Source organism: Pseudochaenichthys georgianus, chromosome 9 (genome assembly GCF_902827115.2).
Source record: "Pseudochaenichthys georgianus chromosome 9, fPseGeo1.2, whole genome shotgun sequence".
NCBI lineage: Eukaryota > Metazoa > Chordata > Actinopteri > Perciformes > Channichthyidae > Pseudochaenichthys > Pseudochaenichthys georgianus.
The window spans coordinates 36,232,659-36,249,236 of record NC_047511.1 but is presented as its reverse complement, the minus strand read 5'-3'; the positions used below and the strand labels follow the sequence as shown (position 1 = coordinate 36,249,236).

The 16,578-nt window shown below is 40.5% G+C and overlaps 1 protein-coding gene across 3 annotated transcripts in view; it reads right to left on the bottom strand.

Annotated features, from left to right (window-relative positions):
- Positions 1-6,590, bottom strand: part of LOC117452729 (single-stranded DNA-binding protein 2) — a 63,601-nt gene extending 57,011 nt beyond the window's left edge. The window contains exon 1 of one of the 3 annotated variants that reach the window (XM_071204400.1): positions 6,417-6,590. In XM_071204400.1, the coding sequence (XP_071060501.1) occupies positions 6,417-6,472 (56 nt within the window). In that variant the 5' untranslated portion in view covers positions 6,473-6,590. The remainder of the gene's footprint in view (positions 1-6,416) is intronic. The other 2 variants (XM_034091466.2, XM_034091468.1) reach the window with 2 other exon arrangements.
- Positions 6,591-16,578: the final 9,988 nt, after the last annotated feature.

Below are 16,578 nucleotides of genomic sequence, written 5' to 3'. Positions count from 1 at the left end.
TTATAGGGATCAGTGGACAGTGGTCATGTAAGGACAGTATTATTTATGCAGAATTAAAGAGAAGAAATCTGTGGTTTAACTTCATGAAAGACATAGAATAACTGAGGACTATGCAGAGAGTAAGAGAATATGTGTGTTTGCAGGAGAGAGAGGGATACAGAGAGATAGAAAGGAGAGAGAGAGAGAGGGTCTGAAGCAGCTCCAGCCTGGCCGTCACGCATGCTTAACCTTGCGCTAGTGCCTGTGCGATGCAGCTTGCATATCAATGATGGAGGAATATCAGCAGAGAGGCCTCCAACCAACCTCCACTACTTTCTACTTTCTACTTTAGGCAGGCAGGGGAGGCACAGCAGCATCCGCAATACACTATGCCACTTACAGTAGCAATGCAAGTTAAAACACACTGTGAGCACAAGGGCAGTGTGACATAACTGACTTGTGTTAGGGTTAGGAAAAAGGATTACACATGTAATACTGGAAAGGTATAGTTAACGATTGTGGATGCCAAATTGCATGTGTCAGGAATTAGAAAACTAAAGGCAGTAAACAGGGCTTTTCTCAGCTGAGCCTGTAGACAGTAAGTGTTGTTTCCACGGACAGCTTTGACTTTAGGCTGGAACTCTCAGGTTACAGGAAGTGCTTTGAGGAAGCGTCTCTACCAAGCTGTGGTTTGTAGCAAAGGGGTCCATATTTGGTGTCACCAGGAACTATACAAAAAACGTCCGAACAAAACCACAAGTGCTACCACTAACAGTTTACAGACATGGTAAACAAAGCATTCGATGAATTGCCCTCCTTTCTGCCTGAGTCTGAAACTCTCCAAATGTCTCAATTCCAAAGATAATCCTGATACATTATCCCTTTTGGAAGTGGGTTTCTAGAAAAGAAGTGAATATATGATGTGAAAGTGTGTTCCTAATTAAAACAAAAGCATTGAATGACTCAAATCGGGTCCTAAAGGGCTGACACCAGGTGACAAACTCACTCATCTGTACCCTCCATCTTTTGAGGGAAGTGATAAAAGACTTTCTCTATGCTGCACTCTCTTCTCTCCGTGTCCTCTCCCATGTGCTATCTGATGCCGACACAGGACTTTTGTCATGTCAATCGTTCTCAAGGACCCCAAGGCGTCCTGTGATGATGCCTTCTACGGGGTCCTCTCTGTTGATTGACATGTCACTCCATTTCCTCCTGTGTGGATCAGAGGCTGCCTCACACAGCTCAATAAGACGCAGCTGCTTTGATAGCAGTTCTGTGGCAAGATACATCTCTGGCAGCGGGCATGAGAGAGAGACTAGGAGGGATGCCAGCAGATAAAAGGGAACTTTTAACAGCATCTGTGTTCAGCAGGTTAAAAAGGGTTTGCTATCAGGGCCTTGTCAAACTGTCATCATCACTTTCATTTGAAGACAGCTCTGTATGAAAAAAAAACATCAGAGCTCTATTTCTTCTCTGGTTTTTCTTGTAATCCCAGACTGATGCTAATCTGTGAGGATTAAATACATCAGCAGCAGTTTACAGTCGATATCTTGCACTGACCGCCAGTGTTTCTGAAAGACAACAACGGAGAGCGGTGACAGTTCTCCGTGTTCTCACAGTTGTTCACAAGCATCCCATGAGAGCTGGACAGGCTATACACTGTGTAATGATCACTGGATGTTGGAGTTCATATTCACACAGATGGAGGTTGATTTTGCAGGATGAAACATATGGAGAAAGGGATGTAAGCAGACAGCTCAGATGGGCTTACAGACTTACACACCATTGACCCAAAGCAGTTCAGAGACACACACATTATCACACACCTTCATATTGTTCTCTGTTGACGTAGCTAAAGCTGAGGCATACCATGTGGCTCTTGTGATTGGGTGAAGGGGTTTCTCCCTGGGGCTTTTACTCTCTCACTGGACTTAGGCCAACAGAACCAGGTGTGGCCACTTACCAGTGTAAAGTGATCCACAGAGAGCGATGCATGTGGAGTGCAGAGGTCCGACACACAGCCATAACGGAGCATTAGACCATGAACTCCTGCAGGATATCACCTGACCTCTTCTGACCTGGACACAGAAACTCTCTTTCCCTTTACATCTTTCTTTCATTTACTTCTTTTTTTAACCTCTCAACTGTCAAGCTCATGAAGAGTGTTAAGGTCGTTGCTCGTTTTTTTATACTCAGCTGCTCATTTCACATGCCACGTTGACCGGTAACATGTGTTTATCCCCTGGCTACATTCTTTTATTCATGCTCTAAGAAATGGGCCAACTCTCTCTTTCCTCTAACGAGTGTGCCCCTATCATTTCTCAAGGACACTGAGATGTAGTAAACAAGCAGAAAACTCATCAATTACATCCATCGGGTGGCGGCTGGCGTGGAAAAATCAGATTCCCTGCACTGTCGGTGCTAGGCATTGTGAGCGTACACTATGTGTGAGTGAAGATACTGCTCTATTTCTATTGTAGTTCTCCTGTAATGCAACTCACTGTCAGAGTCAGAGTGGCAGCCTGAATTGCTTCAGTCAGATAAACACTCCCAGCATGCACTGCTTTGCCTCAGTCTGCGCAATGCTGCATTGGCAGCCTCCTGGCAGGATTCTGAAGTGTCTCGGTTCAGAAGTAGTGGTGTGTGTGCGTGCGTGCGTGCGTGCGTGTGCGTGTGTGTGTGTGTGTAGTTTTTACAACTGTGACTTAAAAAAAACAGGTTGGAAAAATTCCACAAAGCCATTCATTTGCGGTATATTTTCACACCAAAAACAGTGGAGATAAAGTACTGGGGTTTAAGCAGTGTTTCTCTCAGGATTCATTACACACACAGAATAAAGGTGTACTATGTGCTGCAATGCAACTCACTCAGGACCACAATTCCAAAGCTATGTGGAATGTACCCTCTAACTGCCAGTAACCGAAACCTACACTCGCTCAACAACTGCAGTAGTACACAGTCAGTGGCCGCGTACTGTCACTCCGAATCAAAATCAAGAGCAGACCGAACACAGGTACAGCCAGAGAGAGAGAGAGAGAGAGAGAGAGGGAGAGGAGAGCTGAACAGTGTTGCTGTCTAAGACTCAAAGAGGGTGTTCACTTCAGGAAGTATAGTTAAGACAGCTTCATATTCAAATTCACTCTGTCACAGGATTAAGGAAAAGCGACTGTCCCAGTTTTCATGACAGTTGAAACTGGAAGGGTGTAGCAATGGAAGAAACCATCACATGTTGGAGTGGTTCTTAAAGATAGCTGCATTATGTTTAACTTCCATCAACATAGCAAAAGTTGGAGCTGCATTTATGTGCTGTCAGAGTAACTGGGAAATTAGTTATTTACGGAAACAAATTTCAACTTGTTGTTTAAAACGCTCAGAGCAATAAATGCAAAGAAACCTTCTTTTTATGTCCATGTTTTTCACGTTGCAACTTAAAGCTCCTGAACAAACCAGTCAGAAGAATTTGCTTCCAACTTGTAAAATAGGACGATGAGAGGAGCAAGTGAATGCAGTTGGCCATGGCTCTCATTGTAGTTTGCAGACCCTGTTGCTGATCCTTACTTTAGCATATACCTTGCTGCCAACTTGCAACTGGAACTACTTTCTAATGATGAAATAAACCTTATCATAAGTATTGCATCATCATAGTATTTTTACAATAATACTTGAAATTAGCAATTTAGAACATTCTCTTGCCAGGAAAATGGATAATATAGACAATTCAAGTGTAAGGCACTTCTCCAGAGGAAGCCACTTGTGCAGAATACCTTATTTTATTTTTTATTTTTACAAATCAAGAATTTAGCAGACACCATAAAAAGGGGACACTGTAAAAGTCCATACACTTATTAAAGAGAAAGAGAAAAAAACCGTTTACATGTTTGAAACTTGCATCTTTATAAACGTTTTTTTTGTAAATGCTAATTTATTTTTAAATCTCCAAATAATTGTATCCCTCTATATCGATGTTCATGTTAAAGTATGCAAACTGTAACGCACACTGGATAAACCATTTAAAATCTGTGTTATTATAACCTGTTGAAGCAAAAAGTGTGCTCCCAACATCATCTGCAGCAAAGACACGCTGCGCAAATCAGATTCCTGCACAGAGGTTAGATGCATTTAGAGCTCCTTTATATTTACACGGGCAAGAAGGCAGAGCCCCGTGTCTGCGGGGGTCCATGAGGTCAATACTACAACACTGTAAACTAATGATCCAGCAAATTCCCTCAGTCCTGCTCTCTCTCCTCCTTCTTCTTTCCCTGAATCTGTTGTTACCCTCCGTCTCTCCCACTCGCTGATCCCCCGCTGCGCTGCAGAAATGAGAAACAACTGAAGCCTCGGCTGCACTGGGCCTGCTCTACTTCTCCGATACACACTGATAAACAAGGCTGCTTGTTAAGAGACTAATGAAACTCTGCCTCGTCTTATTTGTTCCTTTCACAGCCTTTTCATCTGGTGTTTTCTTGTCACCCAGTCCTTTCTTTTGTTGTGGCCATGGCATTGACGCCCTATGGAACATCAACTCCCGCCTGGAAATGTAAACACAGATAACGGAATGATCTGCAACAACAAGGAAGTATAAACTAAATGTGATGCCAGGCAGTGAGAGAAGGAAGTTTAGTGACTGCAGGAAATATGTAGCCTGTATTGTTCTCAAAGATTTAATGACCACAATAATCAGATTACAGCACAAGGTTAATTTCCAATAAACAAACCGTGGCTGAAATGTTAAGACTCATAACACAAACGTATTTCATTCCCAAAAAGCCATGGCTCCACTAATGTTGCACTTAACAGAAAACATGTCTTTGCCCGATAACATGTAATGTCTGTAGGCAGCAGGTTTTTCAGCATGTCTGAAAATATGAAGCTAGGTCTCGTCATCATAGGTGAACTGAGCTGCTTTGGCTAACTGTCAAGGGACTCTGAGAAACACTTTACAGAATAATAAGTATCTGCGTATTTCATACAGTGCATGCTTACATGCACTCAAATATGTGCTTACATATGTTTTCCAAGCCTGGTGGAAGGTTTCCATCTTTGCATCTGTCAGTGCGTGCATGCAATAAGGCCGTTCAGTCCCATCATATCGATTGGGAGATACAGAATGGGGCTCAAGGGATGAAGCTACTCAAACCCACTGTTGACAAACATGAGCGAACTGGATTTAAAAGACAAAATAAAGTAGGCTAGAAGTGAGAATATTAATATACTGTTATACCATAACCCATTTCCCTTTATGAATCCCTTATCAGACACAGTCAAAGGCATATCATCAGTAAATACCCATCCCAGCGGGTGCAGATATGGCCCTGGTCATTGCTCATTTGACCCAGAGCATCCAAAAAAGTAGTGAGCAGCCATGCCTGGTTGAATGCATCTGAACAGGGTCTTCACCTCAAAGCACTCTCACACAGGATCTGTTGTTCTGTGCGCATCCAGTTTAGGTTGTACTTGTCATGCTACACAGTGGATTCAATGTGTTGAAAAGCAACAAAAGCAAATGCAAGGTGTACATGTAACAACCTGTTATTTCCAATAAAACTGTCACCGACCTGTCCACCCCTAAAATTGACTTAATTCTACAATGAAAAACTCTTGATTGATAAGAAAAAAAGGCTTAATAACTGCATTACTTGGGTCAAACCTTTTCTTAGTCTGTCAACAAACGGAGAGCACAGCCATGACAAGCATTTCCATTTAAAAAAAACGCTCATCTTTGTCTGCGTATGTTAATAAAAAAGCGATACAGATAATCTATACCCAACTATTAAAAACAAGCCCGATAGACTGTGTCTGTCTCGGCAAATGTGGAGACAACATGACTGTCTGCCTGTCACAAATGACATCTCGGTGACTGTCACTGGACTAAACCAGCGTGCATTAAAACACGAGATAGTCTCTTTGAAAAGCGACACCTCACAACCATAGACTGTAAATAAACTCAAAACACGCAGACAGATGCATAGACTTTTTGCCGCTCCTCCGCCGACACACGGTCCTGAGCGTATAGTTTCGCTCCACATGTTTACATAAATGGTCAAATCTCCACATATGTCGCAACTGTTTACTAGGATACATGTGTGTTAAACAAGCGTTAAATGCGCACACTTACAAATGAATGTTAAAAATGAAGACGCTCGCCCAAAATTAAATAAAACAAACACACAAACACCAAGACAGCACAAGAGGAGAACAACATCCTTACATGAATAATTGAGGCAGTAATACATTTGAACCTCCTCTGCCATACAATAAAAACCCGCTGACAAAATGTCCATATTCCTCTAAATAAATGAACTTTCCAAGCCTTGCAGAGCGGAGAGCTCCACGCCGCGGAGTGAAGCCCCCCTCCCGCAGCTCCGTGTGTGTCTCCCCCCGGCCGCTTAGCAACTTCCCCCACAGCCGCGGTTTCCTCCCCCATAAATAAAACTTACTTTTCTCTGGCTTGGTTGTCGGACGGCACGTTGCTACTCTTGCCTTTGGCGTACATGCTTGCAGAGAGCTCCGATTGTCACGCACCTGTCAACCCATCACAACCTCCTTGGGCACAGCCCCGTCACCATGGTGACACAAGCAGCGTCGTCTCTCATTGGATGTCCCGCTGTTCAGGACCGCCCGCTCGCCATGGCAACCACCAGTGAGTGACAGCTACATGGCCACGCCTCCATACACGTAGCTCCACCCCCCTGATTCTCTCTCTCTCTGGTCTATTCGTCCCCTGTCTGTCTTTCTGAAGTCTGTCTTTCTGTTTGTCTGTCTGTCTGTTTGTCTGTCTGTCTGTTTGTCTGTCTGTCTGTCTGTTCCTGATTGGAAATACTCTCCTGACTAGCCACACTAGACACACACACACACACACACACACACACACACACACACACACACACACACACACACACACACACACACACACACACACACACACACACACACACACACACACACACACACACACACACACACACACACACACACACACACACACACACACACACACACACACACACACACACACACATCCGCACCCCCTCTCTCTATTCCCATTTCTCAGTACAAGGGGGGATTTGAAACCGTCCAACTAGGATTTTAAACAACTGGCTTTGGCTGTTCCTTTTATAGTCAATCACAGCCTCTACCGATGCACACACAGCGCACTGCGCAAACAACTCTCGCAAAAATGAACTGCATTTGCATTGGTGTTTATTTACAAAGGTGTTAAGATCTCCAAACATGTGTGGAGAAGAGCATGTTGGAAACAGACAAGCTGTAAACAACACACCCAGCATGCGCAGGGAGGGTGCAAAAAAAAGCTTCCTGTATATGCTTTGAGTAACGCTGCTCCAATACAAACAGAAGATGTTTGGGAAATGTAGTTATAGTTCAGTGTCGGATAAACCTGATGACCTGTTGCAAATACACATGTAAGTTTGATCAACACCTGAACCATTTTAAAGGCCTCGCACTGTCTGAGAAAACAAGTGATATGAATTGCCGACCATCATGAATGACGCAGGTTTAGAATGTTTACCAAAACATCAACAACACAGGTCACGATGACTAGAGAAACATAACCTTCTGAAAAGATAAGACGATGTGTGTGTTTGTGTATGTGTGTATTTGTGTGTGTTTGTGTGTGTGTGTTTTTGGATATGCAAAAAGTGCTACGTCATGCTGCTGTCCAGTCCGGCAGTTAACAGACAGGGGGGTTCAGTCCACTGTCACCATGTACTTATCGCAAATCCACCGAGAGAAAGAAGAGCACAAGAGAAAAGAGATGGACCACAGCTTGGTGCAAAAAAACACAACAGATTGACGTATCAAACACTCGATTCCCAGACAGGAGCAGGCACTGGAAAGACATACCACACGTGTGTGTGTGTGTGTGTGTGTGTGTGTGTGTGTGTGTGTGTGTGTGTGTGTGTGTGTGTGTGTGTGTGTGTGTGTGTGTGTGTGTGTGTGTGTGTGTGTGTGTGTGTGTGTGTGTGTGTGTGTGTGTGTGTGTGTGTGTGTGTGTGTGTGTGTGTGTGTGAGTGTGTTAGAAAACGCTTAGGGCATAACACAGGCCACAGGGGCAGCAGTGTTTATGCTTACGCAATGCTCCTGTGATGTGACCCAGTTGGAATGGATGCACACTGCCTAATTCTCTCTCTCTCCTTCCCCCTCTCTCTCTCTTTCTCCCCCTCTCTCTCTCTTCCTCTCTCCCTGTCTCCCCATGTACCAAATGAACCCCCTTCCCTCTGGAGAAAGGCAGAGTCTCTATTTCAGACAAGCAGAACTTTTGGTTTTGGGATGAGTCCCCCGGGGTCGATCACCATGACAACTGCTAGCAGGCGATAACCATATGTTCCAGAGGATAGCGGAGTGACGAGGAAGAGGAGGAAGGACGAGGAAGACAGCAGAGAGAGAAGTGGAGATGTAGAGGCTAAAGGGTAATCTTTTTGTAAAGATATGTCTGGGTCATCTGTTACGTTCCCAGATGCTTCAGATGATATGTGGTGTCATCATATTCATATGTGCATGGATTCAATGATCTGTGGTCATCCTAATTGCCAACACTGAAAGGCAAGTGTGGCTTCAACATGACAGAGGCTGTCATTAGAGGGAGGGTGGGAGACATAAGTGACACTGATGAGGGGGATAGATAGATAGATAGATAGATAGATAGATAGATAGATAGATAGATAGATAGATAGATAGATAGATAGATAGATAGATAGATAGATAACCAAAATGACATCATATCATACCATGGTATGTTCAAGACTGTTATCTAATTTATCAATCAAAATTAGTAATTGTATGATCTTAGTGTCAAGTAAATAATTATTGTTTCTACATCCTCTTTCAACTTGTAGTCTCCTTCTGGAGGAGGGAAAGATAGCACAGAAGTAGAGTTATTGGTGTGACACCTGTCTTTCTGTCTTAGTGACTGCCTTGCCAATTTGGTTGCCAGTTTGGCTAGATTCCCGTGAGTCATGCTGGCTGAAGGCTGTAGATGTACTCCATTCTAGAGGACATAGCTCCTTTCCCATTGACTGTGGCCCCATGTAATCTGTGGGCCTGTGGTGACAATCAAAACTAAGCCCCGGCATGTTACACTCCATCACAGAAAAGCACACTTTCTGTCAGGAGAGCAAATGATATGATCCAGAGAAAGAAAGAGGCAGAGAGAAGTGAGGCCGAGGGAAAGGACACAAATCATCGTATTATTTTTAAAATCTTATTGCAGAATTAGTTCTACATTGCCACCTGACTGTTTCCCTCAAGCTCTACCTGTGAACACTATCTGTTTGCTATTTTCCTGTTAATCATTTCCCTCTTGCTCTTATCTCCCAAGCCTTTTGTCTTGAAATGGCACGTAAGTTAAAGAGCATTAGGAGGAAGAATAGTGAAACATAGATGGAGAAAGTTAGTTGTTGTAGTTCCATCAGTACAATAACATTACATCAGTGATGGAAGGAGTACTAGGACCATTTAAAACAATGAATGCACTGTGATGTGAATATTAAGATTTCATTGTACCTCTTTGACCAGGAGCCTTACATGAAACTATCAGTGAAGTTTAGTGGGGTAACGTCTCTTTGGTGAAACAGCTAATAATGCATTTAAGCCTCAAACATGCACTGCAACTCTGATATTATCTGCATTTCTCCAGATGAGCTGTATGTAAGAACACAAATGTTTGACACGACATCAAACAGACTTTGCCAAACCATATTTAGTAATATGCCCGAGCCCTTGTATGAATACAGCTGCTCACGGTTCACGAACACACTCCTGTTGTGAGCTAAATGTGTGAAAGGGAAACTCCAGACAATGTGCGGACCTGATTCTCCTGGTATTTTCTAGAGTTCACATTAAAAAAAAGACTATTTACATTTGAAATGTATGAGTATACGCACTACTGGATAGTTTATTTTGGAAAGGATCACACGTTACTTTGCACCACTGGTCGTAAAAACAACATGCCTAAATCGGTCAGATAACATCACTTGTGTTGCTCGCTTTCCTCTATTACCTCTTATCCCTTTCTCCTTTTCTTTCTCTCCGTCTCTCAGTCCACCCACCTCTCTCAGTTTTGCAGCACCAAGCCATCTGTCTGAGGTCACCTATTTCAGGCTGTCTAGACTCTCAGCACTGTCACTTACGAACAAACCAACATGTTCACTCAAATCTGGTTCAAATCAACACTCAATAACTGAGAGGCACACAGTGAAATCAAAATGTGCCCAACAATCACACTCCTCTTGTTTTCCCCTTTTCCCTTGTGTCTCACTTTCTCTGTTTTCTTCTGTCACTCATTCTCACATAAATGCATGCACACTCACATACAGTAGGCTGCACACACAAACACACACACACAAACAAATGATAGATTTGCCCCTCTCCAGCTTTACAACAACTGCGTTGGCAGTTTGGCAAACAGCCTTTGTTTACTGAGCCTGTCGATGGGCTATGTAATCGTATATTCCCACTGAGAGTGTCTGTTAGCAAGGACGCTAATTAGCAAACGATTAAGCTCTCAAACAAAAGAGGTTCTTGATATGAATTGGCGCTGAAGTTTACAAAAGCTTGTGGCACAGTACATAATTTAGCATGAGCAATAGTACACCTTGTCACACTGTGTTTTCAGATGGTTAATTGTCGGTGTCAGGACTAAGAATATATCACTGTTCAACAATGGCTGTCTACAATGGAAAGGTGAGTGCTTTACACAGCCTGTCCTCCTACAAAAAACGACCATATAGGTCGATTGTTCAGCAGCTAAATACGACCCAGAGTCACGTTTTAAAGTGTAGCCCCTCTAGTGGTCGTGTAAGAAACAACATGCTCCTGTCGATTGCAAACGCTCCGGAGGGTCGTTTATTCACAAATAACCCTCTCTGGAAAATCCTACATTGTGGAATAGTTTGGCCATTAAAATGCTTTTTTATTAGATTTCTAGCGAGAAGTGTATATTGTACTTTTATAATCTACGTCCAGTGGAAGTGTAGGATCTACAGTTTGATAGATATACGAAGATGGTTTGAGGTCTCGCCAGGAGAACGTGTACTGTATATGGGGCAACTTCCATGTAAAGTTAGCGTGGGTGAAAACAGTATTTCCGGTCTCGAAGTTTTCATAATAAAACCGGAAGTATTCCCCACACTGTCAAATGATTACACAGTGATATCTCCATTACTCATCCACTAAAAAACATCAGTTTATCCTTGTTAATTACACAATATTGATTGGTTTAAATTGTGTACAATGCTTTTGTGTTTTTAACCTTCGATTCGGAGAAACAAATAGTTTTTTCGGAGTTTAGACACTACAGAGTTTCCGAAGACACTACACTACCCAGAATCCCCAGCTATCGTTTGGGACTACAACATCCGCCTTGCTTTACAAACCCCGTGATTAGCCCTCAAGCTCTGTGATTGGATATTGGAGTGGCAGTGCGACAAGTTTACGCTGTCAAACAGCTCTTTGAAATGGAATGGAACCACGCCAGACTATCCAAAACTGGACTAGTTTTGGATACTAGGGTCCAGCCCGGGTCCAGCCCGGCCCTCCCCCCCAGAATTACACTTGCTGGCTATTGTGTGTTTCGCAACATGTTCTATGGCACGTCTCTACTGGGAAATGTAGTTTTAAAAGACGTTTTCGTATTTCCCACAATTAGAAGTTGCCAGTATTAAACTGTATACATCCCTGGAGGTTTAGGGGATACGAAACACATTGGTGTTATCAAATTTAAAACATATAATTAATACATGGGTGAAAATTGCTTGTGTCCATAATGGGCAGCATTAATACCACATGACAGCTAAGATCAGAAGAGCTTTATTTAACAGCTGGTCTTATGTCTGTGACCCCTCCTGTTGTTAATTGATAAGCCTGAAACATGCACTTGTCAAGGTTCAGATGCACATTTAGCAAATATGGCAGTAGCCATCGATCATCTTAAGATAAGATACTTTATTGATCCCAAGTTGGGAAATGTTTTTGTTACAGCAGCATGTACTACTTTGTTCTACTCCACTACAATTCAGAGGTTAACCTGGTATTTTTACTCTACTACATTTATTTTTGTTACTTTGCAGATTCTGATTAATGATGTGAAATATAAACAACCCTTAAATCAGACTTTAGTTACACCTGAGTAAAATTCAGCCTTATCAGTTTGTCTGTTTTGCACATCCTCCTGTTAATATCTTTGGACGTCCTGCACTAAACTGTTTTATTATAGAGATCACTACAGTATCTTCTTGATATTTTCCATTCTATATTTCTATCATTGACCCCTATTTTGTATGTAGGCTACTCTTAATATTTAAATGTTTTCATCAATAACTAAATAAATATAACTTATTCAACAACTACATTCAATAACGTGCTTTAACCACTAGGAGGTGCGGTTTAGACCAGTGGTCTAGTTAATAAAACATAATAATATCGTACATAATATGACTATTCACTTTATTGTGAGTTTAAAACAGAACGGTAAAGGAAAATACAGTTTCAGTCTCTCGATGTGAAGCTTATGCATTGTACCATGAACCTGTATAGACCTGTAACAGTCAACTGCATGAGGAGTTGGAAAGGTAATTCAGAAAATCAGTAATATCTTTAAAAACTACAAAAAAGTCCCTTTCTATCAGCTGTGCACCGTTATGGTGTAAATACAGACTATCTACTAATTGGATCAAATATAAAAGTCAGCCGAATTAGTGTTGATACTGCAAGGAGACGTATTGTGTGAAAAGAAATGGAAGATGTTGTTTAATTGTTGATATATTTATGGTCCACATCATGTATTCAGTTTTGGCGGCATCTCTTCCAGTTTGTCAAAAGGTCTTCTGATCAGGGCTCTATAAATACATATCTAGGGCAGATATGTAATATTTAATGCAGCCGAACCGTGTATTGCAATGCCGTTATGTGATGACTTTCAAAGAGAAAAGCAAGAATACACAAAGTATTATTATTATTTTTTTAATGTTTTCCGATTTCATATCACATAAACACCATATCCCGACGTGCATTGCGGCGTGATTTTAGCCTATCAAAACCTCTGAAAACAGAAATGTGTCTCTCAGAATCGAAAGAGAAAAACCTATGGGAAAAACACAAAAGCATTGTACACAATTTAAACCAATTAATGTCGTATAATTAACTAGGATAAACTGATGTTTTTTTAGTGGATGAGTAGTGCAGATATCACTGTTAAATCATTTGATCATTGGTTTTATTATGAAAACGGCGAGACCGGAAATACTGTTTTCAACCCGTAACTTTACATGGAAGCTTGCCGCATATACACGTTGTCCTGACGAAACCTCAAATCATCTTCGTAATATCTATCAAACTATAGATCCTACATATCGACTGGACGTGGATTCTAAAAGTACAATATATACTTCTCGCTAGAAATCGAATCATAAAGCGTTTTAATGGCCAAACTATCCTACAATTTAGGATTTTACAGAGAGGGTTATTTGTGAATAAACAACCCTCTGTAACGTTTGCATTGAACGGGAGCACTAGAGGCCGACAATTTTAAAACGTAATTATAGGTCGTATTAAGCGCTTGAACAAACGACATATTTGGTCGTAATAAGGGCTTAAACAATCGACCCATTTGGTCGTATGAGTTGGAGGACTTGTTGGCTTTACACCTTGGTAGCATGACAACCCAGTCTCACGGCATTTTGTGTTCACCAACACGATTTTTAATCTATTGATTCGTGTTCACCAACACGATTTGCCCCTTTTTTTCGTGTTGCACAGCACGATTTTAAAAGCAATGTATTTCTACTGCCTGCAGCACGTATTTTTCTCCGGTCGGGTCGAGGAAGACCGGAAGCTGTGTGGTTCATAAAAACATGTTCTTACTCAATATCAAGCCACAGTTATTGCTTTTATTTGAAATCGTATAATTTCGGACTTTTGTTGTCGTCTGTGAGGTAATGGGGCTCAGAGCCTCAGGATACTGAAATCTGTATTTTTTAAATCTTTTTTTCCTTCTAATTTGTTATTATTTTCAAAATAACACACTGTTATTTACTCACCAATAACACTCAATTAACCTTGCTTTTATTTATTGTTTTAATTCCATAATCTCGGGCTTTTTTGGCGTCCGTCAGGAACTGAATTTCAAAATAAAAATAACCGGAAACAGACGTAGGCATTTCGAGCGATTACCCAAGATCCTCAGCTATGGTTTTAAGCTCGCTTATTGGATGTTTTAGCCGCAATGCATGCTGGGATTTGGTGTTTGTATGATATGAAATCCTGAAAACATTTTAAAAGAATAAAATAATACTTAATTCTGAGTGTTCTTGCTTTTCTCTTTGAAAGTCATCACATAACGGCATTGTAATACACGGTTCGGCTGCATTGTATATTACAGATCTGCCGTGGTTCTTTATTTATAGAGCCCTGATGAGAAGACCTTTGGAAAAACTGAGAAAATGCCGCCGAAACTGAATACTTGACGTGGATCATAAATATATTCAACAATTAAACAACATCTTCAATTTCTCTTCACACAATACATCTCCTTGCAGTATCAACACTAATTCGGCTGACTTTTACATTTGATCTAATTCACAGATAGGTTATATTTACACCATAACGGTGCACAGCTGATATAAAAGGACTGTAGTTTTTAAAGATATTACTGATTTTCTTTGAATGTAAGAATGTAAATACTGAGTCTGAAATAGTATAGCAATATGCTGTAAAATTATGTGAAAGCATGAATAAAACGTGTCCTACACTAGTAATAATACAAAGTTATTATGGCTGTGTGTACCTTGTGTGCACCGCCTAGTGGTTAAAGCACGTTATTGAATTATTGTTTTTATGTGTTATAATATAACACATAAAAACAATAATGTACTCTTAATATTTTTTTCATCAAATAATATTTGAATATTTGAATACAAATATGAAGAGTACATACTTTCATAGGGGGAAAGTAGAAGGTCTGTAATAGAAATATAGAATATAAAAAATCAAGAAGATACTATAAGTGATCTCTAAAATAAAACAGTTTAGTGCAGGATGTACAAAGATATTAATAGGAGGAGGTGCAAAACAGAAAAACGAATTAACCTTTATTTAAACATTAAATAACAGATTAAGGTCTTCTTTTAAATAAGAAAAAAACTTTGGGGGTATCTATCTACAGATAAATATTAAGCCTGACAAAGTACTTAACGTCTAATATATTGCTTTCCTGCAATGTTAACTATGTTGAAGCACTTATTTTAACTGATATTATACATATTAATTATACTCTTATGTATGTAGATAGAATAAGAAATGTGCAGAATATGACAGTTTAATGGTGGAGGTACACACATATTGATAGATGTCTTGTAATGCACTGTTGAGGAACCTGCGACCCAAGTTTTTCATTCATTGCATAACTACACCGTAGTTGTGTATGATATGTCAATAAACCTTTAAAATCTTGAAAGGGATGTGCAAAATAGCCATAATATATAGTCTTTAATTAACTATTAGTAGAGAATAACGAGTAATGAATATACTTTATTACTCGTTTCCATTCATGTCAATTGCAGATACATGTGTAGTCTTCTCAAGCACAAACTATAAAATATCTCTCCTGATTGTTGGCACTTGACAATCACCTTACCTGAATTTGACTCAGGTCACATGTAACTAAAGTCTGATTTAAGGGTTGTTTATATTTCACATAATTAATCAGAATCTGCAAAGTAATTCAAATAAATGCAGTGGAGTAAAAATACCAGGTTAACCTCTGCATTGTAGTGGAGTAGAATTACAAAGTAGCAATGAGCTGTCATGTGGGTATATATTAATGCTATATATTAATGCTGCAGATTATGGACACAAGCGATTTTCACCCATTTATTAATTATATGTTTTACATTTGATAACACCAATGTGTTTAATACTGGCAACTTCTAATTGTGGGAAAAACGAAAACGTTCAGTAGAGACGTCCCATAGAACATTTTGCGAAACACAATAGTCAGCATGTGTAGTTCTGGGGGGGCGTTCGATTCCAGTTTTGGATAGTCTGGCGTGGTTTCTTTCCATTTCACACAGCTGTTTGACACTCTGCAACCTTTTGGGAACTGTAGTCCTAAACGATAGCTGGGGATTATGGGTAGTGTAGTGTCTTCGGCCATCCTAAACTCATAAATGTTGACAATCCGTCTGTTTCCGGTTATTTTTATTTTGAAATTCAGTTCCTGACGGACGCCAAAAAAGCCAGAGATTATGGAATTAAACCAATAAATAAAAGCAAGGATAATTGTGTGTTATTGGTGAGTAAATAACAGTGTGTTATTTTGAAAAGAATAACGAATTAGAAGGAAACAAATATTTAAAAATACAGATTTCCGTATTCTGAGGCTCTGAGCCCCATTTATTTTCCTCACAGACGGCAACAAAAGTCCGAAATTATACGATTTAAAATAAAAGCAATAATTGTGGCTTGATATTGAGTAAGAACATGTTTTTATGAACCACACAGCTTCCGGTCTCCCACGACCCGACCGGAGAAAAAGACGTGCTGCAGGCAGTAGAAATACATTGCTTTTAAAATCGTGCTGTACAA